This window comes from Octopus bimaculoides, chromosome 3 (assembly GCF_046866305.1).
Source record: "Octopus bimaculoides isolate indiv1 chromosome 3, ASM4686630v1, whole genome shotgun sequence".
In the NCBI taxonomy this organism is placed as follows: domain Eukaryota; kingdom Metazoa; phylum Mollusca; class Cephalopoda; order Octopoda; family Octopodidae; genus Octopus; species Octopus bimaculoides.
In genome coordinates, this window is record NC_142930.1 from 704,148 (window position 1) to 729,006 (window position 24,859).

The 24,859-nt window shown below is 39.8% G+C and overlaps 1 protein-coding gene and 1 long non-coding RNA gene across 3 annotated transcripts in view; one reads left to right on the forward strand and one right to left on the reverse strand.

Moving 5' to 3' along the window:
• Window positions 1-7,833, forward strand: part of LOC106874672 (alpha-parvin-like) — a 109,195-nt gene extending 101,362 nt beyond the window's left edge. For both annotated transcript variants that reach the window (XM_014922472.3, XM_014922481.3), the window contains 2 exons: window positions 870-942; window positions 6,975-7,833. In XM_014922472.3, coding sequence (XP_014777958.1) covers window positions 870-942; window positions 6,975-7,063 — 162 coding nt within the window. In that variant the 3' untranslated portion in view covers window positions 7,064-7,833. The remainder of the gene's footprint in view (window positions 1-869; window positions 943-6,974) is intronic.
• On the reverse strand, window positions 22-24,859 carry LOC106874690 (uncharacterized). The gene is made up of 3 exons (XR_001410034.3): window positions 24,725-24,859; window positions 5,063-5,124; window positions 22-156 (listed from the first exon to the last, which is right to left on the reverse strand). It is a non-coding gene; the product is annotated as an uncharacterized LOC106874690 (long non-coding RNA).

A 24,859-nucleotide genomic window follows, 5' to 3' on the forward strand; every position in this document is an offset into this window, starting at 1 on the left:
TTTGTATCCAGGCTTGGGAAAATATTGCACGGAATAGAAATGAGTGTTGGCAACAGGCATCCTGGCTGTAGAAAATCTGGTTTTTGAAATTCCATCTGCCTGATACAAGCCTGGGAAAGTGGGTGGAAAGGTTATCCCTGATGCTCTTACAGCCTCCTGTTAAATATATTTTAGAATTTTTCTTAATTATTAGAACCTAAATGTTACAATAGGGGTCAAACTGTCAAAGCTAAAATGGCTAACAAAGAGCTATTTCTTGCTAACAAGCCAACCATGAAGATTGGCTCCCTTTCTCCCTCCTTCTCATCTGACAGATTCATGACTCACTCTTTTATACCTCAAATTTGGCAACTTCTTCCTTTTTCTACCTTCTCAACTCTCACATTCAATATCACCCTCTTTTTCTTTTCTTTTCTTTCTCTCTTTTTTTTTTACTGGCACCTTTTGAGAATTATTTATTTCTGTATTTCTTTGCAATGAACTCTTTTGATTGGTTCATTACTGTAATGTTATGCATTGCCAAAGTTTATATAACTGTTTTCAAAACAGAAATATCAATGTTTTGTTTAATGGTTATTAGAAAAGTTGCTACCAATTGATGACAAAGTTCAAATCGAAGGGGTTAATACTAAAAGAGAAGATAATGCAGATTAGTTTAATTGAAAACATATTGTCAGTGTGATATATTATGAAAGCATCTTTAATCAAACCACCCCTATTTAACATCCAAACCTTCCTCGGTGTGTAATCTCTGTTACTCCCAGTTATCTTCAATCCTTTATTTTTTTTTTTTTTTCTGCTCGGTGATCTATTGCCATTTATTGGCTCTTCTGATCATACTGATTAATCAATAATTTTCTTCATTTCAGGTGCACAATGTGCAATTTGCCTTTGAATTAATGCAAGATGCCGGTCTACAGAAACCATCAGCAAGAGTTGAAGGTGAGCAAGGATCAAGTGTCTTCGCATTATATGCATGTGTCTGTGTCTATATATTTATTCATTCGTCATATGTCAGTTTTTCCATGCCTGTATGGGTTAGATGAATAGTTGAGACAGTAATTTATTTATAACTAGATGCCCTTCCTGTCTCCATCCCTATTTGTCAAGTGAGGAATGTTTTTTTTTCAATCTCCTTAAACTTCACAAACCCCAAAACAGGATGTATTCTCGACAGGGAATGTAAACATGACTTTGCTGTTTTCACTTTTTACCAAGAATGCCAAGCAGTGGGAGTGAACGTAGAGTCTTGTAATTATGAATCAAACTTCCATCATGCTGTGGTCCTAGCTGAAAACTATGTTCTGGGATTATTAATATGGTGAAGGCTGTATAGAATCCTTCCTTTCCCTTCTTTACAATCACTGTAAAAGAAGTATTCTGACGGTGACCATCCCATCTGTTCTCTCTTTAAAAAAAAGAACACAACATTACCTGATGTATCCTTTTGTAAGATTTAATTTGAAAGAGATTTGGTTGCTATTTCTAGCCAGTCATATAACCCTGTTGATGCTCCTTTGTTGTGTGCGTACCAAATAGTCGTTAATGTTTCTCTTGCAGCAGACCTCTTATTCCAGTCATTTTGTCTTTAGAACACTCCAGCTTCTTCTCATCTTTCCTTTTTCTCTCCCACTAATATTGATAATATAACGGCACCTGTTTCTCAAAATTGGCTAGCCCCCCCCCCCTCTGTACCCAATCCTTCATCTCCAGAACATTCTTCTTACAGGTATTGACTATAACAGTTTAAACAAATCATTACAAGAGACCTGTAAAGTTTGTGGGCTCTGCCCCTTCCATAGACTCAGTAATTAAGAAAGAAAAAAAGAATTTGATGGGGTTGGGATGTATGATTTGGCTACTATTTCTAGCAGATTAAATGACAACCTATATAGGCTTCTCAATTCTAGGTGGCAGCAGCAGTGACATAATTCCTTAGTGTCAGGTAGTTGTTTGAATATACCGATGCAGTGTGAGAGAAGATCTCTTCGTTAAGACATAATTACCATGCTAATTACTCCCTATGAACAGATTAGATATTTCTACAGTTTTTCCTGATTCTTCTTAAGACATTCTGCTGGTTTAATCCAATCAGAAATCTTTCTTGGATACTTTTTTCATGCTGCCAGCTCCCATTGTGACTCCATAACTCAGAATCTATTCCTTAAATTCATTTAGTTATCCTGCACTTAATTCCCATGGTGAATATCAGACAATCATGAAGTTCTAATTCACTTTACAGATGTCTTCTTTACTTCATTCTGCTCTGTTTTTGACTTGAATTCTGAAACAACATTATTCCAAGAGCTGTTTTGGTTTTGAAACAAACTTCATCTTTGCTAATTCTTTCTTTTCTACTTCAGTTGGTTAGATTCTCCACTTACTTTCAGATGCACCATTTTTATATGCATGCACGTACACACACACTCCCTTGCCCCCCACCCCTCTTACTCTGTAGATTTTTGTTGATATCCGTCCCTCAAGTTATTTCTAATGCACAATTGCAGCAATCTATTTTATTAATAGATATTAACAAAAATACAAACGCAAATTATGTGAAAAATGAAACTATTTTGTTGTTAATTTAAATATCTCTCTCTCTCTACATATCATGTATGTGTATATATATATATATATATATATATATATATATATCATCATCGTTTAACGTCTGCTTTCCATGCTAGCATGGGTTGGACGATTTGACTGAGGACTGGTGAAACCGGATGGCAACACCAGGCTCCAATCTAATTTGGCAGAGTTTCTACAGCTGGATGCCCTTCCTAACGCCAACCACTCATACTTGGACTTCAGGTGTTAGTGTGTCAATTAAAGCACATTCACCATTTGAGCTACCTGATACCATCCACCATTACGATATAATTTTCATTGGATCTACATCAGGAAATCTGCAGTGTTTGTTGAGTCTGTAATTAATAAAGGAAACAGAAGATGGATTTAGTATGAATCCTTTATTCAGCACGACAATCGTTTCATGAGACAGATGCAGGATGGGTTGAAACAACCGTTGTGAGGAATAAAGATTCCTACTCAACCCATCCTCCATTTCCTTTATCAATATTATATACATATATATATATATATATATATATATATATATATATATATATATATAATAGGCGTGGTTAAGAAGTTCACTTCCCAACTAAGTGGTTTGGAGTTCACTCCCACAGTATGGCACCTTGGGCAAGTGCCTTCTATTGCAGCCCCCAGCCAACCAAAGCCTTCGGAAGGGGATTTGGCAGATAAAAGCTAAACAAAGATGTCCCATATACATGTGTGTCGATTAGCATTATTTGGTGCAGTGAGTTGCATCTTTTTTTTTTATGTTGGAAAAGGAGAAAAAATTCAAACATTGTCTTTTGATAAACTAAGTTGTAGAGCAGTATAATGGCTGTGCTCTAGCATGGCCATAGACCAGTAACTGAAACTAGTAAAGAAAAAAACATGCATACATGATTATTGCAACTTGATTGCAAACTATGCTCTCAGTCGACTGTTCTTTTAAACACAAGCTGCACAGCTGTGGATTTCCAGTCTTGCTAGAGGCTTGACACTTTTGCATTGATGTGGCAATGATGGGCACCTCTTGCAGAAGATGTTCAGAGAAGTGTTTTGTCTTTCTCACTTACAGCCAGCCGTAGTATGCAACACACAATAGAGTGATGCCTGTGCCTCCTTCATCATTGGACACAATCAAAATTGCAGCTGTTACATCAGTTTTCCTTCTATGAGTTGCCGTTGACTCACCTGTGTTCACCTGCCCTTCAACAGGTTTTCATTTCCATCCTGCAGGGTGTCCAACAAAAACCAACCTCCTCACCAAGTAGATTCGGTTGGGTTGTCAGTTTTAGCCATCGACAACCTGACCATGCTACAAGTTGTACTGCTTTACATCTGGGTGAAAGCCTGTCATATAGGCATGTCTGTTTTTGTCCTTGCTCCACTACTTGACAATTGGTGTTGGTTTGTGCATGTCCCTGTAGCTGTTATAGAATAAGTAGACTTTTTAAAAAAATCCAAGTCTTTGGATCCCCATTTGTTTGACTGAAAGCCTTCAAGGTGGTGCTCCAGCATGGCTGAAGTCCATTAACTGAAACAAAGTAAGAGATTCATGCTCACACATGTGAAAAGCACCCAGTACACCATGTAAAGTGGTTGGCATTAGGAAGGGCATCCCCCCCATAGAAGCCATGCAAAAGCATACAATTCAGCTTGCCTTCCTCCTGTCAACCCATCCAACCCATACCAGCATGGAAAACGGACATTAAATGATCTGACACATGCAGGTTATCCCAGAGGTGACAGTTTAGATTGCAGCTTAATCCTTTGAACTCACGAGTACCCTTTAGCAGGAAGAATTTCATTTGAAATCCTACCTGTTAAAAGGTCAGCATAAGTTACCTGCAAGGTGCATGAGTGATCCCCCCCCCCCCCCACAAGTTTCTGCCAATTAAGGGAACTGTAAATGCAAAAGCTTGTCGCTTCCTAGTTTTGCATTCTCCAACCAAAACTGTACCCATTATTAAAGTGCAACTCAGGATTAAATAATGGTCAGATTTGACCAAGCAGTAGAGCCATTTATTCATTTCCTACCATGACCACCCAGTCAGTCTTTTATTACCATTATGTCCTTCCATTTTTTTAGACTTGGCTGCTATTTCTAACAGACAGAGCAGCTTCTTCAAATAGTTGTCTTCTATTGCAGTCACATCTAGTCTTTGCTTTGTTTGTTGTATTCTTAACTATCATCTGTTGTCACCCCCACCCCCCACCTCCTATTATGTCTAATACTACACAACTCAGTCCTCTGCTAAAAAGAACCATTATCTTTCACCCTGTTTATTACTGTTAGTTACTAATTGACCTCTCCTCCACCTCCCCCATCCTTCAAAAACTGATCATTCATGTTCAAACCTGTCTGTCTGCAGCATCTGAAATTTCATCTTATTTAACCACCAAAGCCAGAATTGTTAAAAGCAAAATAAACAAAAACCAAAGTAAAGTAATAAACTGCAGACAATAAAAACAAAACCCAAACCTGTTTGGAATACACTTGCATTGCTACCTCAGTTCTTTGTTATCTTCTTGATGGTATGAGTTCTAAAAAAGAATACAATATATCATTTATTCTTTCTGCTGACATTTTCATATCCGTTCCTGCATCAGAATAAAAAAAAGAAAAAAAAAAGTCTACTATAAATAATTATCTTCTTCGTTTTGTGACCTGCAATGTCATCTTATTAGAGATTCTTTGTTGCTTGCTCGCTGTTACTTGCTTATGTTAAGGACATTTTATATTGTCAGATTTCTATACTTAATAAAATGTTACTATTCTTAAGTTACTTGTAATAATCATTTAGAAGTAGTTTTCTTAATTAGTAGAACTAAGTAGCAACTAGTTGTTGTTGTTGCTGCTATAGTCGTTGTCAATTTTATTGTTCTGCATTGCTCACAATTTTCATCCATCGAAGTATCTGCATGATTTGCTTAACCTGCAGACGATATATTGTGCAAATAATTGATTAGCATCTGTCAGAAGCTTTTAATATTTTCAAAAACAATCTCGATTGTAGCTTTTTTTTTTCGCTTAGTTTGTAAGAAGTACGACCACATTACCTAAGTGCACTGGGACTCCCTTTCACCAACACAAACTCCCTATCTATAGATGAGCAAAAGACACATTAACACACAACAGCAAATGAGACATGCATTTGCACAACGCTATGCCCTCATATACACACTTTAATGATACAGAGAGAAAAATTACAACAGTGGATTTAGTTAAGGGCCTAGGGATTGAGTGTTTGGGCGAGAAGGGACCACCAACCTAGGAAGCTCAGAAAAGCATCACCGTTGTAAAAATGCTATCATTTATTTCCCATGAAAACCTGTTTAACCATGAACAAAACAGGAAGGGGAATGTGGTTGTAGAAAATCAGCCTCAGTGAATTTTCTCCGACCCTTTAAGCATAGAAAATGGGGGTCATTAAAACAAATTTAGAACTGCATTTCTTCAGTTCTTTTCAACAGACAACTTAATACAATTCTAAGCCTGTTTTGTTTATTGCTACAAAATTAAATTGACTTTCTATTGATTCCTGCAATACGTCGAAGAATGAGAATGAGTACTCAACGTGGCATTGGGAGATAAAATTTGATATATATCATCATTTGGCATGTGGTTGGGGGGGGGGGGCACGCCGGGCAACACTGTCGGCTTCAGCATGGTTTCTGTGGTTGGATGCCCTTCCTAACATCAGCTACATGACACCAGCAGTTAACATACCCGAAGTGGAAATAGTATATCAGTACTAAGATCCATATGCTTCAGAATAAAGCAGTGAGTACAGAACATAATATTGATCATTGGATGACATAGCCAAGAGCTTAAAGCCATTAAAACATTTTTATTTGTGAAATTTTGTTTTACAGATAACATAGAATAGTAATAACCATTAAATCTGGAGAAATGGCTAAAACACTTAGAATACCACATAAAATACTTCCCTGTAAATTGAACTAGGCTCACTACTGCATTAGTTGTCCTATTGGGTCAATCAGCTGGATATCAGTAATATACTGGGGTTAGTATTTTAAATCTGTACTTTTCTAAAGAAACTGATTTTATACTTAGTCAAAGAAAGATCAATAACAACAGGTTTCAGTCAATCATTCCTTTTATTGAACTGATTCCATCAGTTGTTCTTGTGATTTATCACCCTTGTATATACAAGGGGCTTCTTTCTGTTTCCATCTACTCACAAGACATTGGTCAATCTGGCGCTACAGAAGAAGACACTTGTCCAAAGGGACCATGCCACTGGCCTGTGCTTGGGAAGCACGCTTCTTAACCCCCCCACAACCATGCCCTGCATATTCTTTATTATTGACTTTGTGTGTGTGTGTGTAATTCCTATTCTAAAATGTTTTTCTTTCTTTTAAACTTTCAGACATTGTCAATTGTGACCTGATAGCAACATTGCGTGTCTTATATGACATCTTCACCAAGTACAAGTCAGTAGCGAGTACTTCGTCTTGAAAATTCAAACCTGCCAAAGCAAAAAATCAAAACCTCTATCTCTCTACCAACAGTTGCCTTCTACTATTTATTTCCTATTTAACATCTCTTTATCTTTCAATTGAAGATTAGACATACACATTTTATTTTATATAGATGTCAAGTTATAAAAACAATTTATTAAACTGAAGGACTTACTCAGTACTTTTTTTTTAGAAAACATGTTTTACAAGGAAACAAAAGGCTTGACAAGTGACTTCAAAGTTGCTACCATTGCTTTACCATTGCTTTACCATTGTCAAAGGTGAGCAAACCAAAACTTTGAAGTAGTTGGCTTTTTCCTTGTAAAACGAAAATATATATACACATACACGCCGCCGCCCCAGTCATACTGTTTTCTTTTACTTTCAAATAATATTCATATATATATCAGTCTTTTATGTCCCTGAAAACAATAGTTTCAGTTAATCTACAATGTTGCATGATGTTTTGGTAGAATTCCTACACGCTTTGATAATTTTCTTTGGCCTTCATTTGATTTCACTGGGTTATTACATTAGACATCAAAAGCACTGCCTTAAATCTGCATCGACACATACCTTACTTGCATGTGCACCCCTTCTATGTAAATAGTTACCCAAAAACTTGACATCTTTTGCTGAAAGTAAACTTATTGTCTTTAAAACAAATTAATAAGATATTAATTAATGGAAAAAGTGAAACCAAATACAAAATAATTACAAAAACTATATTTTCTTTTCTATTGTAAAAATAAAATCATTTTAAATCTATTATAATTGTTGTTGTTATTAAGGCAGCAAACTGGCAGAATTGTTGCTGCACTGGACAAATGACTTATGTTCAGAGTTCAAATGTCACTGAAATCAACTTGGACTTTGGAATTGATATAATCAACTCAAATGGTGCTATTTACGTGCCAGACGGTTTCTCTGGCAACGATCATGCTCGGACAGTGCTCTTAGTGCTCCAATGGGACAGGTGCCATCAAGGTTTCGCTTTATATATATATATATATATTCATACCCACTACACTCTAGGAGTGGCTGGCGCTCAGAAGGGCATCCAAACTGGAGTCCTCAGTCCTGTCTGTATTTGCATCGAAGATCGGTGATTGCCGTACGCTGATGAAGGGTTAATACCCAGAAACTTGTCCGTGCGTATCACATAATCAAGATGGGAGGGATGACTTCCCTTTGTAAATAGACAGGACACAGATGTGTGTCAATAGCCAGCTGGAGGAGATGTTCTCCTGGGGCTAAAAGCAACAGTAACATTCACCCTTAGGGTTTAGCCACATTTAAGTGGCAAATATACTTCATGTTGTCGTGCAGTTACTATTTATACCTCGTTCAGAGATTTATCATTGCTTATATATATGTGTATATATATATACACGAATATATATATATACACGTGTATATATATATATATATATATATATATATATATATACACAAAAAAGATCGCCACGGTCCAGCAGATAAACTACAGGAAGCGATTGCAGGCACTAGGTCTCTACTCCCTGGAACGCAGGCGGGAGAGATATGTAATAATATACATATGGAAAATACTGGAAGGACTGGTGCCGAACTTTGGCATCAAGTACTACAGGAATGCCCGCACGGGTCGCCACTGCATGGTGCCAAAAGTGCCGTCCACTGCATCTCACATAAGAACAAGATATTGCAGCAACGTCGGTTCCAGAGGACCTCAGCTCTTCAATGCCCTGCCAAAACATTTGAGAGACCTGCAAGACACGGATGTGGAAGTCTTCAAGACAAAACTCGACGCTTTCCTCTCCACGATACCAGACGAACCAATGGCTCGTAATGAGACGCAGTTTAGGGCAGCTATGTCAAATTCTCTTATACACCAGATGTGGCATCAAAACTCTTGATTGGACTATATCAGGTGCAGGAGAAGAGCCATGCAAGGAACGTGAAGAGAGCAAAGCACAAAGACAGAAAATCACGGTGGTGCTCCAGCATGACCACAGCCACTTGGCTGAAACCCATAAATAAAAAAATAAAAAATATATATATACGTGTGTATATATATGTGTATATATATATATATATATATATATATATATATATATATATTTCGTACATTGGGCCTCACCAAGGCGATGACTACTGACCGAGACCTTTGGAAATGTGCTGTGCGTGAGAAGACCCGGCAAGCCAAGTAAGATCGTTGCCAGTGCCCCTGGACTGGTTCTTGTGCGGGTGGCACATGAGATGCACCATTTTGAGCGTGGCCGTTGCCAGTACCGCCTGACTGGCTCCCGTAGGATTTTCGAGCGAGATCGTTGCCAGTGCCCCTGGACTGGCTTGTGCAGGTGGCACATAAAAGACAACATTTCGAGCGTGGCCGTTTTCGTGCAGCTGACACGTAAAAGCACCCACTACACTCTCTGAGTGGTTGGCGTTAGGAAGGGCATCCAGCTGTAGAAACTCTGCCAAATTAGATTGGAGCCTGGTGTTGCCATCCGGTTTCACCAGTCCTCAGTCAAATCGTCCAACCCATGCTAGCATGGAAAGCGGACGTTAAACGATGATGATGTATATATATATATATATATATATATATATATATATATATATACATATACGTATATATATATATATAATAAAGAGAATGAATGGGAGAAAGAGAGCCTGCCGTATGTCGACCCAATAGAGGGACCAGCTATCCGAGTTGATAGTACCAGGGTAGATAAAGCAATTAAGAGTATGAAGACCGGGAAAGCCCCCGGCCCATCAGGAATCACTGCAGAGATGCTCAAAATATCTGGCAGTGTTGGCTATAGCCTAGTCACCCGTATTACGAACCAGGTGATACACGAAGGAGTCATACCCAATGACTGGTGTAGCAGCATCATAGTCAACTGCTACAAAGGTAAAGGGGACGCTTTAGATACAAATAATTACAGAGGCATCAAGCTGTTAGATCAGGTTATGAAAGTTACAGAGAGGGTCATAGCCCAACTAATTAGGGAGCGAATCAATTTAGATGAGATGCAGTTTGGGTTCGTGCCAGGTAAAAGCACTACTGATGCCTTATTTCTAGTGAGACAGTTGCAAGAGAAATACCTAGCTAAGGATAAACCTCTGTACCTGGCTTTCGTTGACATGGAGAAAGCCTTTGACAGGGTCCCCCGATCCCTTATCTGGTGGTCAATGAGGAAACTTGGGATAGAAGAATGGTTAGTGAGAGCTGTGCGAGCCATGTACAGAGATGCTGCCAGTAAGGTGAGGGTTGGAAATGAGTACAGCAATGAATTCCGGGTAGAGGTAGGGGTCCACCAAGGTTCCGTCCTCAGCCCCCTATTATTTACCATAGTCCTCCAGGCAATCACAGAGGAGTTCAAGACAGGTTGCCCCTGGGAGCTCCTCTATGCTGATGACCTTGCCCTAATTGCGGAGTCACTATCAGAACTAGAGGAGAAGTTTCAGGTGTGGAAGCAAGGTCTAGAATTGAAGGGCCTTAGAGTCAACCTAGCTAAAACCAAAATCCTAATAAGTAGGAAGGTAGATAAAACACAAACCCCTTCAGGTAGATGGCCCTGCTCAGTATGTAGAAAAGGAGTAGGTAGTAACTCTATAAGATGTACCCGGTGCAAGCTATGGACACATAAGAGGTGCAGCAACATCAAAGGCAGGTTAACTAGCAAGTTAGTTTTTGTTTGTGGCAGATGTTCAGGTGCAATAAAGACTGCAAACAAACAGGAAACAACTTCTATCTCATTCCAGGGTGAAAAACTAGAGGTAGTCGATAGCTTCCGCTATCTGGGCGACCAAGTTAGTAGTGGGGGTGGGTGCGCTGAAAGTGTAGCTGCTAGAATAAGAATAGCCTGGGCAAAGTTTAGAGAGCTCTTACCCCTGCTGGCGACAAAGGGACTCTCACTCAGAGTAAAAGGCAGACTGTATGACGCATGCGTACGAACAACCATGCTACATGGCAGTGAAACATGGGCTGTAACTGCTGAGGACATACGTAAGCTCGCAAGGAATGAAGCCAGTATGCTCCGTTGGATGTGTAATGTCAATGTGAATACCCGTCAGAGTGTAAGTATCTTGAGAGAAAAGCTGAACATTAGAAGCATCAGTTGTGGCGTGCAAGAGAGACGATTGCGCTGGTATGGACATGTGGTGAGAATGGAGGAGGATAGCTGCGTGAAAAAGTGCCACACCCTAACAGTTGAGGGAACCCGTGGAAGAGGTAGGCCCAGGAAGACCTGGGCTGAGGTGGTGAGGCAAGACCTTCGTACATTGGGCCTCACCGAGGCGATGACTACGGACCGAGACCTTTGGAAATGGGCTGTGCGTGAGAAGACCCGGCAAGCCAAGTAAGATCGTTGCCAGTGCCCCTGGACTGGTTCTTGTGCGGGTGGCACATGAGATGCACCATTTTGAGCGTGGCCGTTGCCAGTACCGCCTGACTGGCTCCTGTAGGATTTTCGAGCGAGATCGTTGCCAGTGCCCCTGGACTGGCTTGTGCGGGTGGCACATAAAAGACACCATTTCGAGCGTGGCCGTTTTCGTGCGGGTGACACGTAAAAGCACCCACTACACTCTCTGAGTGGTTGGCGTTAGGAAGGGCATCCAGCTGTAGAAACTCTGCCAAATCAGACTGGAGCCTGGTGTTGCCATCCGGTTTCACCAGTCCTCAGTCAAATCGTCCAACCCATGCTAGCATGGAAAGCGGACGTTAAACGATGATGATGATATATACATATATATATATATACATATATATATATACATATATATATACATATATATACATATATATATATACATATATATACATATATATATATACATATATATATATACATATATATATATATACATATATATATATACGTATATATATCATCATCGTTTAACGTCCGCTTTCCATGCTAGCATGGGTTGGACGATTTGACTGAGGACTGGTGAAACCGGATGGCAACACCAGGCTCCAGTCTGATTTGGCAGAGTTTCTACAGCTGGATGCCCTTCCTAACGCCAACCACTCAGAGAGTGTAGTGGGTGCTTTTACGTGTCACCCGCACGAAAACGGCCACGCTCGAAATGGTGTCTTTTATGTGCCACCCGCACAAGCCAGTCCAGGGGCACTGGCAACGATCTCGCTCGAAAATCCTACAGGAGCCAGTCAGGCGGTACTGGCATACGTATATATATATATACGTATATATATATATATACGTATATATATATATATACGTATATATATATATATATATACGTATATATATATATATATACGTATATATATATATATATACGTATATATATATATATGTATATATATATATATATATATATATATATATGTATATATATATATATATACGTATATATATATATATATATACGTATATATATATATATATATACGTATATATATATATATATATATATATACGTATATATATATATATATATACGTATATATATATATATACGTATATATATATATATACGTATATATATATATATACGTATATATATATATATACGTATATATATATATATACGTATATATATATATATACGTATATATATATATATATATATATATATATTTATTTATTTATTTATGTGTTTCAGCCAAGTGGCTGCGGTCATGCTGGTGCACCACCGTGATTTTCACGTTCCTTGCATGGCTCTTCTCCCCCACCTGACATGGTCCAATCAAGAGTTTTGATGGCACATCTGGTGTATAAGAGAATTTGACACAGCTGCCCTAAACTGCGTCTCATTACGAGCCATTAGTTCGTCTGGTATCGTGGAGAGGAAAGCGTCAAGTTTTGTCTTGAAGACCTCCGCATCCATGTCTTGCATGTCTCTCAAATGTTTTGGCAGAGCATTGAAGAGCTGAGGTCCTCTGAAACCGAGGCTGCTGCAGTATCTCGTTCTTATGTGAGATGCAGTGGACGGTACCTTTGGCACCATGCAGTGGCGACCCGTGCGGGCATTCCTGTAGTACTTGATACCAAAGTTTGGCACCAGTATTTTCCATATGTATATTATTACATATCTCTCCCGCCTGCGCTCCAGGGAGTAGAGACCTAGTGCCTTCAGTCGCTCCCTGTAGTTCATCTGTTGGACTGTGGCGATCTTTTTTGTATAGTGCCGCTGAATTGCCTCGAGTTCTGCTGTCCGCTTAACACTGTGTGGTGACCACAACTGAGAGCAATAGTCTAGGCGGCTCAGAACAAATGTCTTCCATAGAATCAACATGACTTTTTGATCCCTTGTACGGAAAGTCCTCAGTATCCACCCCGCCAGTTGTCTGCACCTTGCTGTCAACTTGATAATGTGCATGTGAAATGATGCATCACTACACATGTTGATGCCCAGATCTCTAACTGTTTGTGGTTCTGGGATTGCAGTACCTCCAGGCCCTGTGTATGCCAGTTGGGAGGTACTTGTGGTCTTGTAGCGCAGTACTTGAAATTTTTTTGCATTGAACTGCATATTATTTTGCTCTGCCCACTCATATATTGCATTTAGGTCATTCTGCAGGCTTACAATATCATCAGGATTCTTTATTGCCTGAGATATCTTTGTGTCATCAGCATAGCTAGTGACAGTGGCTCTCCGAGTGACCGTGGGCATGTCCAGAAGGGCCACTATGAACAGTAGTGGCCCCAGAACAGTTCCCTGAGGAACACCGCTCAATATTTGTGTTTCCCTAGATAGTTCTCCATTGGCTGCAACTGTCTGACTTCTACTATTCAGGAAGTCATGCAGCCACTCTCCTAATTTACCAGCTATGCCAAGGTTTCGCAGCTTGTGACATATCAAGCCAAGATCAACTTTGTCAAAGGCTTTTGCAAAGTCGAGATATATCACATCAACATTTGAATGGTCAAGTAGCTGCTTCAGGACCCAGTCATAATGCTGCAAGAGCTGCGTGAGGCAGCTTTTACCTGGACGGAAACCATGCTGGGTCTCATTCAGCAAGTCATTTTCTTCTAGGAACGCAATCAATCTCCTTCTGACAATTCGTTCCATGACTTTGCTAATATGTGAAGTCAGAGAGATGGGCCTGTAGTTTCCAGCCTCTGCTCTGCTTCCACCTTTATGGATAGGACATATGGTGCCTTCCTTCAGCTTTTTGGGAAGTTTACCATTTTGGAGCCTGGTGTTGCCATCCGGTTTCACCAGTCCTCAGTCAAATCGTCCAACCCATGCTAGCATGGAAAGCAGACGTTAAACGATGATGATGATGATGATGATGAAGGAAACTCTGGAAGAGTATCCGGAGTGGTCCTGCTAATTCTTGTTTACACGACTTTAAGAGGACAGCTGGGAAACCATCGGGGCCAGTTGCCGAATTTGAGCTCATTTCATTTATGGCAGCTATCACATCTTCCTCTTCAATGTCGATGTAGGTAATGGATGCAGTCCCCTTCTGCTGAGTGCTATTGTCAAAGAAATCAGCTGGGTTCTTTATCTGCATGTGACTCAGAGGAGAGGTGAAGACACTCTTGAATATATATATATTATTTTGTTTAAAAGAGTTCCAACACTGTTTGTTTTTTTATGTTTTATTTATATTCCTGCAGAACCAATGTGGGGTATGGAATATATAATATAATATAAAATAAAATAAAATAAAAATGGATGGCACCATAAAAGTAAGTATTGAATGTAGATGAAATATTGAGTGTTCAATATAAAGGATCAAATATATAAATATAAATATATATATATATATAACAGTCTGTTAAAGTCTGTCATACTGGCCATAACGAAGGGAAATAGCCCTGAAACTCGAGTCGCCTTTATATATTTATATTTATATTTATATATTTGATCCTTTATATTGAACACTCAATATTTCATCTACATTCAATACTTTCTTTCATGGTGCCAACCATTTTTATTTTATTTTATTTTATATTATATATTGTATATTCCATATTCTATACCCCACATTGGTTCTGCAGGAATATAAATAAAACATAAAAAAACAGACAGTGTTGGAACTCTTTTAAACAAAATAATATATTCCTCTATACACAATCATACAAAAAAAACACCTTTTTTGTATTTATTTTTACTCGCATATATATATCATCATCATCATCATCATCATCGTTTAACGTCCGCTTTCCATGCTAGCATGGGTTGGACGATTTGACTGAGGACTGGTGAAACCGGATGGCAACACCAGGCTCCAGTCTGATTTGGCAGAGTTTCTACAGCTGGATGCCCTTCCTAACGCCAACCACTCAGAGAGTGTAGTGGGTGCTTTTACGTGTCACCCGCACGAAAACGGCCACGCTCGAAATGGTGTCTTTTATGTGCCACCCGCACAAGCCAGTCCAGGGGCACTGGCAACGATCTCGCTCGAAAATCCTACAGGAGCCAGTCAGGCGGTACTGGCAACGGCCACGCTCAAAATGGTGCATCTCATGTGCCACCCGCACAAGAACCAGTCCAGGGGCACTGGCAACGATCGTAGTGGCATCTCCAGACCTCTTTCTTTGCATCCTCATTTAATGCAAGCGTACCATCATCCATGCGAACACATTTCTCTCCTACAACATCACTATTCTCTCTCCTACACTGTCTTGCAACACGAAATACCTCGAGTCTTTGGTCCTAACGGCGCAGAACATTGGCAAATCTTTCCTTATCTGCTTCCCCTCTGGCTAAATAAACCTGTCGCCTAGCCTCCCTTCTGGCACATTGGTACAATTCCCTGCTACCACCGTTCTTCCAGTCCTTCCAAGCCTGTTTCTTTTGTCTAATAGCCCTGTTTACCTCCTTGTTCCACCACCACGTTACTCTGGGTCGGGAGGGGACCTTACACCACCCACAAATCTAGTCGGTGGCTTTCAACAGGTTGTCCCGCAGAAATCTCCAATTGTCTTCCACGTTGTATGATGCTATATCCCCTTCTATTTCGTTAAATGCTTCAAGTAACTTGTCTCTAAGTCTCTGTCCGTTTGCAGGGTCTTTAAGCTTCCACACCCTTCTTCTCCAAGCCTGTCTAATTCTGGGCACCCATTTTGCCTTGATCCCAAAGTCGCTAACTACTAATCTATGTTGTGGGGTACATTCTTCGCCAGGGTAGGTTTTGGCATTTATAAGCCGCCCTCTTTCCCTATTTCTGGCGAGATATATATATACTGGAGTAAGCACATAAATGTGCAACAAGGTGGAAAAAAGAGTACTCAAATACCAGAGGTAGAGTAATATGTTTTATTTAAAGCAGCAGAAATATAACATAAGACTGTTACTCAGAGTTTCACGTTCCCGTTCATAACTGTCCAATGAACGGGAACGCGAAACTCCGAGTAACAGTCTTTTGTTATATTTCTGCTGCTTCAAATAAAGTGTGTGTGTATATATATATATATATATATATATATATATATATATATATATGTGTGTGTGTGTGTGAATCTTCTCTGGATTGCTTCAAGGTCTGCTGTTAATTTCACACTGCTGGGTGACCGCCCTCTCAGATATGACCTCAAGTGCCCGGATAGCCACCCTTGCAAGCTACGCAGACGATACGAAAGTTTCACAGAAAATATAGAACTCCAGTGATGTTGCACATCTGCAGCAGGAGTTGGACTCAATTTACAGATGGGCTGAGGATAATAATATGCAGTTTAATGCTGAAAAATTCCAAGCCCTGCGCTACCAACGTCCAAAACTGAATATGAAACTTACAGAGTACACTGGTCCGCAGGGAATTTCAATCCCAGAGCCTAAATCAGTGAGAGACCTGGGTATCGACATGAGTGATGATGCCTCTTTCCAAGTGCACATAACCAGGATGGTGACAAAGTGCAGACGATTGGCTGGATGGATCCTGAGAACATTCAGAACCAGAGATAAGGAAGCCATGATGGTCCTCTGGAAGACATTTGTCCTCAGCCGCCTGGATTACTGCTCACAGCTGTGGTCACCCAGCAGTGTGAAATTAACAGCGGACCTTGAAGCAATCCAGAGAAGATTCACAAAGAAGATTGTCTCTTTGCAACTGCTCAGCTACTGGGAAAGGCTGAAACAGCTAAGACTCTACTCCCTGGAGAGAAGGCGGGAGAGGTATGCAATAATATACATTTGGAAGATCCTGGAAGGAATTGTGCCAAATTTTGGCATTGAAAGCTATACCAATGCCAGAACGGGACGACACTGCATAGTGCCAAAGATCCCAGCAATGCCATTGCGATTCAAGACCAGTTACTGCAACAGTTTGGGTTTCAGGGGCCCACAGCTTTTTAATACTCTCCCAAAGAGCCTGAGGAACCTGCACAAAGTAGATGTAGAGGTTTTAAAATCAAAGCTGGACCTCTTCCTGTCGATAGTCCCAGATGAATCTACCTCACGGCAAGAGGTGCAAATGAGGGTTGCTAAATCAAACTCCATTCTTCACCAAGTGCCACATATTGGAGGAGGATCTCAGTAATAAAAGTGTACCAAAACGGCGGTGCATCAGCATGGCCGCAGCTCTAAGCTGAAACTATAGAAAATATATATATATATATATATATATATATATATATATATACACGCTCGAAGGTAGAATATAAAATGAAAGAGAGAGAGCATCAATAAAGCTGTAAACATACGGTTGAAAGTTACAGCAGTGGTGACATGAATATTCTCTATAATCATCACAAAGCTCTTAGATACATAAATGAATCTCTGAAAGAATGGGAAAGTCGTGCTCCTTCAATTGCAGCCCCTATCCAGGAGAACTGAAAGGGGTTTCCAATTGAAAATAATGTAGGAATTTCCACAGGTGTTGCTAGTCTAATAATAAAGATTTAGCCAAAAATCCTCTCCTATCACCCTCCCTATGTAAGTAAGAACACACTCTGTCTCTAAAAGTAACCACTTGAATGAAGTGAGAAACTAACTTCCTTGTTACTTCAAATCACCGATTCTGAGGATATGATCTATTGACAGATAATTTTGTTCAATGGGGAGCTGAGACACAGTTGTTCAAATTGCTGGAAATAACAAATCTCTCATAGATCACACCTTACCACCGTAAACGAAGGCTATATTGAACAAACTGAACAGTCATGACAATTTCAGCAGTCTTTAAACACTGACCAGAATGCCTTCCATCAAGTTTTGTTTGACAACAACTGATCAAAGAAGATACAACAATAAGGAGTGAGCCAACAAGAGAAGGCCTGTGCAGAGCAGCTAGATATAACAGCCAAATTTCTCTCAAATTATATCCTACCATCTTCAATTATGAAGAGATATATCTAATCTCCCTCTCACCATATATCATTTGTCAGTCTTACAAATGATGGAGAGAGTATGGATATCAACATTGTTTAATCCCCACTTTTCCATACTTGCATGGAAAGGACAGAATTTGTTGATGTAGATTTTCTACTTGAGGATGCCTTTCCTGTTGTCAACCCTTACCAGTTTCCAAGGAAGTTAATATTTTCCCATGGCCAGGGATGTTCTTGTACAATATTGGAAATGAATGACACTGCTTACAAGATGGCAACACTCATTTCCAGAATGGCAAGACAAGGAGATACACATACATATATATAGATTCAGATGAATATGGTACTTAAGTTGAGGCACCAGAATTTAGTATGGTGTTATCCATACAATTTCAAAATAAGGTGATTAGAATCAAAATAAGCAACAAGGATATCCAGATGTAGTGCAGTACGATCGTTTCATGCAACTCCATTTAATTGAACAATGCAATCATTACATCAATTTAAAATGCAGAGCAATCCTCAGCTGCACAAAGACATAGAATTTAATTAAAATTAGAACAGATGAACACAGTATAATTATCCCTAAAATCTCCAAGAAGTTAAGGAGATAGACAAAGAACATGTTGCCTCTACTTCAGCATAGAAGTTACTAAATTATCAAGAAGACTCTGCCTGTCACTGATTTTATTTGTTTTTTTGGGGGGGTCAGTTTTAATTTATAGACTAGTTTATCAAATCCTTGTATATCAAAGGCTGAGAGAATAAAGGCCAGTATCTGTGAGGGGTAGGGCTGAGGGAGCAGACAGAAATCATAGTTGGTATAGTCATAAAAATCAAGATTTATTAGAAGCAATATCATGAGGTTTGGTAAAAAAAAAAACAACTTTAAACAAGATGTTGGCTGACAATTAAGGGAGTCACCCACTAGCAGACCATTGATAATGAAACAGGGGGGAGTCTTATCACATAGTATTATAGTTAAATATTTTAAACAATGTTGCTATATTGTATACAGATAAAGTTTAGGGCTATTAAGAATATTATAACAAAAGGATAGAAATTTATGAATACTTTTGAGTATATATCAAACTTTTACCACAATAGAGGGAGGAAAAGAAATTATCCAGAAATAGTTTAATATTTATATATATCGTACACTTAAATACTAACTCATCAGATGGTATCTGTGAATATTGATTGGTATATACTGGTATTAATAAAGGAGTATTTGAGGTAAAAGAACATATATTAATAAAATTATAATCTAAGCATTTTTTTAATAAGTAGTGAATATACCAGTATAGTTTTATATCAGCTAAGTAAGAATTTATAGAGATACAAAAAAATTAGCTGAATTTTGTGAATAAATAAAAGCTAATTATTGCAACAAGGATATCCAGAAGTAATGGATATCCTTGTTCACCTGCATTACCTCTGGATATCTGTGTTGATTATTTATTTATATATATATATATACATCCAGTTTTTGTCAGGTTTCATCTACCAAATCCACTCACAAGGCTTTGATTGGCTCAAAGTGCCAAACAAAGGGACTGAACCTGGAATCGTGTGCTTGGAAAGCAAGCTTCTTACCATGGCCACATCTGCATGGATGTATTTTTTATGCAGCATACTTATCTTCCCGTCCCCATTCCTGTCTTCACTGCCCTGCCCCCCAGTGTATCATTGCTCTCCTGTTGTTCCCTCCTCTATAAACCTAGGTTTCACTTAGTCACTGCGTTCCCCTTTGCATTCATGTGAACTCCCCACTCATACACCCATGGAAATACTCTACCACCCCCATATCTTGAGGGTATGCCCTGGCACCATCTTTCTCTCACCCATTTTTCTCTTGCTCTCTCCCTCTGACTGGGGCAACCCTGTATCTCTTCGGCAAGACCCCTGTTTCTGTCCCTCTGTTACACACTAACCTCTCCTCCACCTACCCTTCCCAAAGGGTCTTTGTCTTGTGAGTTACTTGGTAATTCCAACTGTGCTGGTGCCACATAAAAAAGCACCTAGTCCACTCTGTCAGGTGGTTGGCATGAGGAAGGGCATCCAGCCACAGAAACCATGCCAAAACAGACAGTGAAGTGGTTGGTGCAGGCCTCTGGCTTGCCAGCTCCAACCCATGCTACCATGGAAGACAGGTGTTAAATAATGGTGACACACACACACACACACACACACATACACACGTGTGTGTGTACGTGCTGGTGCTGTGTAAGAACCACTCAATACACTCTGTAAAGTGGTTGGTGCTAGGAAGGGCATCCGCCCGTGGAAACTATGCCAATGGAACACGGGCAAGCATTTGTCAAACAATCCAACCCAAGCCAGCTTGGAAAACAGATTTTAAAATAATATATATATATGCAGTGTCGGCTGTAGCCTAGTCACCCGTATTACGAACCAGGTGATACACGAAGGAGTCATACCCAATGACTGGTGTAGCAGCACCATAGTCAACTGCTACAAAGGTAAAGGTGATGCTTTAGACACTAATAATTACAGAGGTATCAAGTTGTTGGATCAGGTAATGAAGGTCACGGAGAGGGTCATAGCTCAACTAATTAGGGAGAGAGTCAGTTTAGATGAGATGAAGTTTGGGTTTGTGCCAGGGAAAAGCACCACTGATGCTATATTTCTAGTAAGACAGCTGCAGGAGAAATACCTAGCCAAAGATAAACCTCTGTACCTGATTTTCGTTGACATGGAGAAAGCTTTTGACAGGGTTGTCTTGATCCTTTATCTGGTGATCAATGTGGAAACTAGGGATAGATGAATGGTTAGTGAGAGCTGTACAAGCCATTTTCAGGGATGCTGTCAGTAAGGTGAGGGTTGGCAATGAGTACAGTGAAGAATTCCGGGTAGTGGTAGGGGTCCACCAAGGATCAGTCCTCAGCCCCCTCTTATCATAATCCTCCAGGCAATAACAGAGGAATTCAAGACAGGATGCCATTGGGAGCTCCTCTATGCTGATGACCTTGCCCTAATTGCTGAGTCACTATCAGAACTAGAGAAGTTTCAGGTGTGGAAGCAAAGACTAGAATTGAAGGGCCTTAGAGTCAATGCCTTTGAAGTGTCTTCAAGTCTGGCAAAACCAATATTGTTTTTGTTGCACTTAAACAGTTAGGTACTTTTTGGTTATCTCACCCCCATTAAAAAAATTGAGTTATTTCTTCCGTTTTACAAGAAATATCAGTACTTTTGGTCATCACCCTCAACTAAAAGAATTGTTTAACCCTCAATAAAAGAAAAAAAAAAAATGAAAAAAATTAATAAACATGAAAACTGAAACCCAGAAATGAACCCCCCCCCAAAAAAAAATACTGGAATGGGTGTAAAAAAAATGTGTAGGAAATGAATATAAAAAAAAAATGCGCGCTAAGCAGCGGGGGGGGGGGGGGGGGGTCTTCGGGAAATTCACAAAATCCAAGTTTTTCCCTCATAACTTTTAGGAAAATGGGGTTTTTTCAATGAAATTTTATAGAAATACCTTTCAAACGGCATACATTACGGTTATAAAGTAATTTGTGGGGAAAATCCAACAACTCCATTGTATGTCGGAGAATTCACAAGATCCAAGTTTTTTTCCCTCGTAACTGTATATATATGTGTATATGTGTATGTGTGTGTATATATGTGTGTATATATGTATATATATATATATATCATCATCATCATCATCGTTTAACGTCCGCTTTCCATGCTAGCATGGGTTGGACGATTTGACTGAGGACTGGTGAAACCGGATGGCAACACCAGGCTCCAATCTAATTTGGCAGAGTTTCTACAGCTGGATGCCCTTCCTAACGCCAACCACTCAGAGAGTGTAGTGGGTGCTTTTACGTGTCACCCGCACGAAAACGGCCACGCTCGAAATGGTGTCTTTTATGTGCCACCCGCACAAGAGCCAGTCCAGGGGCACTGGCAATGATCTCGCTCGAAAACCCTACAAGGCCAGTCAGGCGGTACTGGCAACGGTCACGCTCAGGATGGTACATCTTATATGCCACCTGCACAAGAGCCAGTCCAGGGGCCCTGGCAACGATCTCACTTGGCTTGCCGGGTCTTCCCACGCACAGCACACCTCCAAAGGTCTCGGTCAGTAGTCATCGCCTCGGTGAGGCCCAATGTTCGAAGGTCTTGCCTCACCACCTCAGCCCAGCTCTTCCTTGGCCTACCTCTTCCACGGGTTCCCTCAACTGTCAGGGAGTGGCACTTTTTCACGCAGCTATCCTCATTCATTCTCACCACATGTCCAAACCAGCGCAATCATCTCTCTTGCACACCACAACTGATGCTTCTTATGTTCAGCTTTTCTATCAAGATACTTACACTCTGATGGGTATGCACATTTACATTACACATCCAGCGGAGGATACTGGCTTCATTCCTTGCGAGCTTACGCATGTCCTCAGCAGTCACAGCCCATGTTTCACTGCCATGTAGCATGGTTGTTCGTACACATGCGTCATACAGTCTGCCTTTTACTCTGAGTGAGAGTCCCTTTGTCGCCAGCAGAGGTAAGAGCTCTCTAAACTTGGCCCAGGCTATTCTTATTCTAGCAGTTACACTTTCAGCGCACCCACCCCCACTACTAACTTGGTCACCCAGATAGCGGAAGCTATCGACTACCTCTAGTTTTTCTCCCTGGAATGAGATAGAAGTTGTTTAAATATATATATATATATATATATATATATAGATAGATATATATAGAGGGAAAGTGAAGGTAATAACGAGTGGATGACAATTATGACGAAGGGTTAATAAAGCGTAAAAATAATTGAAAATGAAACAAAATTGAAGCCAAAACATTAAAAATTATTGAAAATGGGTAGTGGTACAACTACTACTACGTTAGGATATCTGTAGAAAGTTGAATGTGGTTTCAGAATATAACGAGGAAACACTCGGATTTGGGAAATTTTCCGACGTCCTCTCCCCATCCTCTTGGAAAAGATTTTCCTCACAAATTTCTTTATAATCGTAATGGCCGTTTGAAAAGTATTTCTAGAAAATTTCATTGAGAAAAAACCATTTTCCTAAAAGTTATGGGGGAAAAGCTCGGACCTAATGAATTTTCCAAGGTCCTCTCCCCACCCTCCCGTTGCTTTGCGCGCATTTTTTTTTTCCATATTCGTTTCCTACACATTTTTTTACACCCATTCCAGTAGGGGGGGGGGGGGTCATTTCCGGGTCAAGATGTAAACATTAACTAAAATTAATAAACACGAAAACTGAAAAAATTAAACATCGTATTGAATCTGATAACATCTTTATAACAAATCATACGATTCCTATTGAGGGGGCCAAACGTCCCCAATGTGTTGAAGTATTGAATCAAAAAGGATCTAACTCTTTTAATCCAATCTCTTGTCACATTAACCCAACTTTTTAATGGGGGTGAGATAACCAAAAAGTGCCAACAGTTATAAGCCAACATCTGCAGGAATGACATGAACAAGGAGAATTCCAGAAAAGCTGACGTTCAAGGGAGGAAGAACTGGACCATGTAGTTAGAGGGAAGTTGGAACATATGTATGATGTGTTTAGGCACTTTAGATTATTTGACAGGTGTAACGTTGGTGGTGTTGGATGGACTCTCTCTAACCCAACAAACAATCGGTTAATTCATAAAAATGGCGGCCACAAACAATAGAAACACAGAAAGCTACACCAATGCCAGAACGGGACGACACTGCATAGTGCCAAAGATCCCAGCAATGCCATCGCGCTTCAGGACCAGTTACTGCAACAGTTTGGGTTTCAGGGGCCCACAGCTTTTTAATACTCTCCCAAAGAGCCTGAGGAACCTGCACAAAGTAGATGTAGAGGTTTTTAAATCAAAGCTGGACCTCTTCCTGTCGATAGTCCCAGATGAATCTAGGGACGGGATTCTGGGTTTCATTACTTGCTAAAAGTAGCAGCCAAATCTCACTCAGGTCATTCTCTACCATCTTAAGAAATACAATATATATATATATATATATATATATATATATATATTGACTAATGTAGTCTTAAGTTTACTGTTTGAATAAAATATGGTAGGGTTACAGCGGGAACGTCTTTGGTCGTAGAACGACTTGAATAGGGGCGACTTGGACCTAAGCAACAATAATGGTTTCCGACTGCGGCACAAGGCCAGCAATTTTAAGGAGAGGAGTAGTCGATATTATTTCATTGATAGGGGAGTGATAAAAGGTAAATATGTCCTCAGTAGATTTTGAACTCAGAAAATAAAACAACTCTAACAACTCTGCCGCAAAGCATTTTAACCGATGATCTCAAGATTCTGCCAGCTTTTGTCGCCTCCTTCTAAGCAATTATAGAAACGAACAGTAATGCATATCTTCTTCAAGAAACCTTATTTTAAAAAATAATTCTATTGAGAAAATGAGTATTTTTACCTGGAAGGATTTACTGACAGTAACAATCTCAACTTGGTTCGAGTTCCAAAAGGGTCAAAGGAGTCGGTCACAGAAAGACTTCATCTTCATATATCGGCGACACATCTGCTGCACAGAAATTGGTTGACAGTTTAG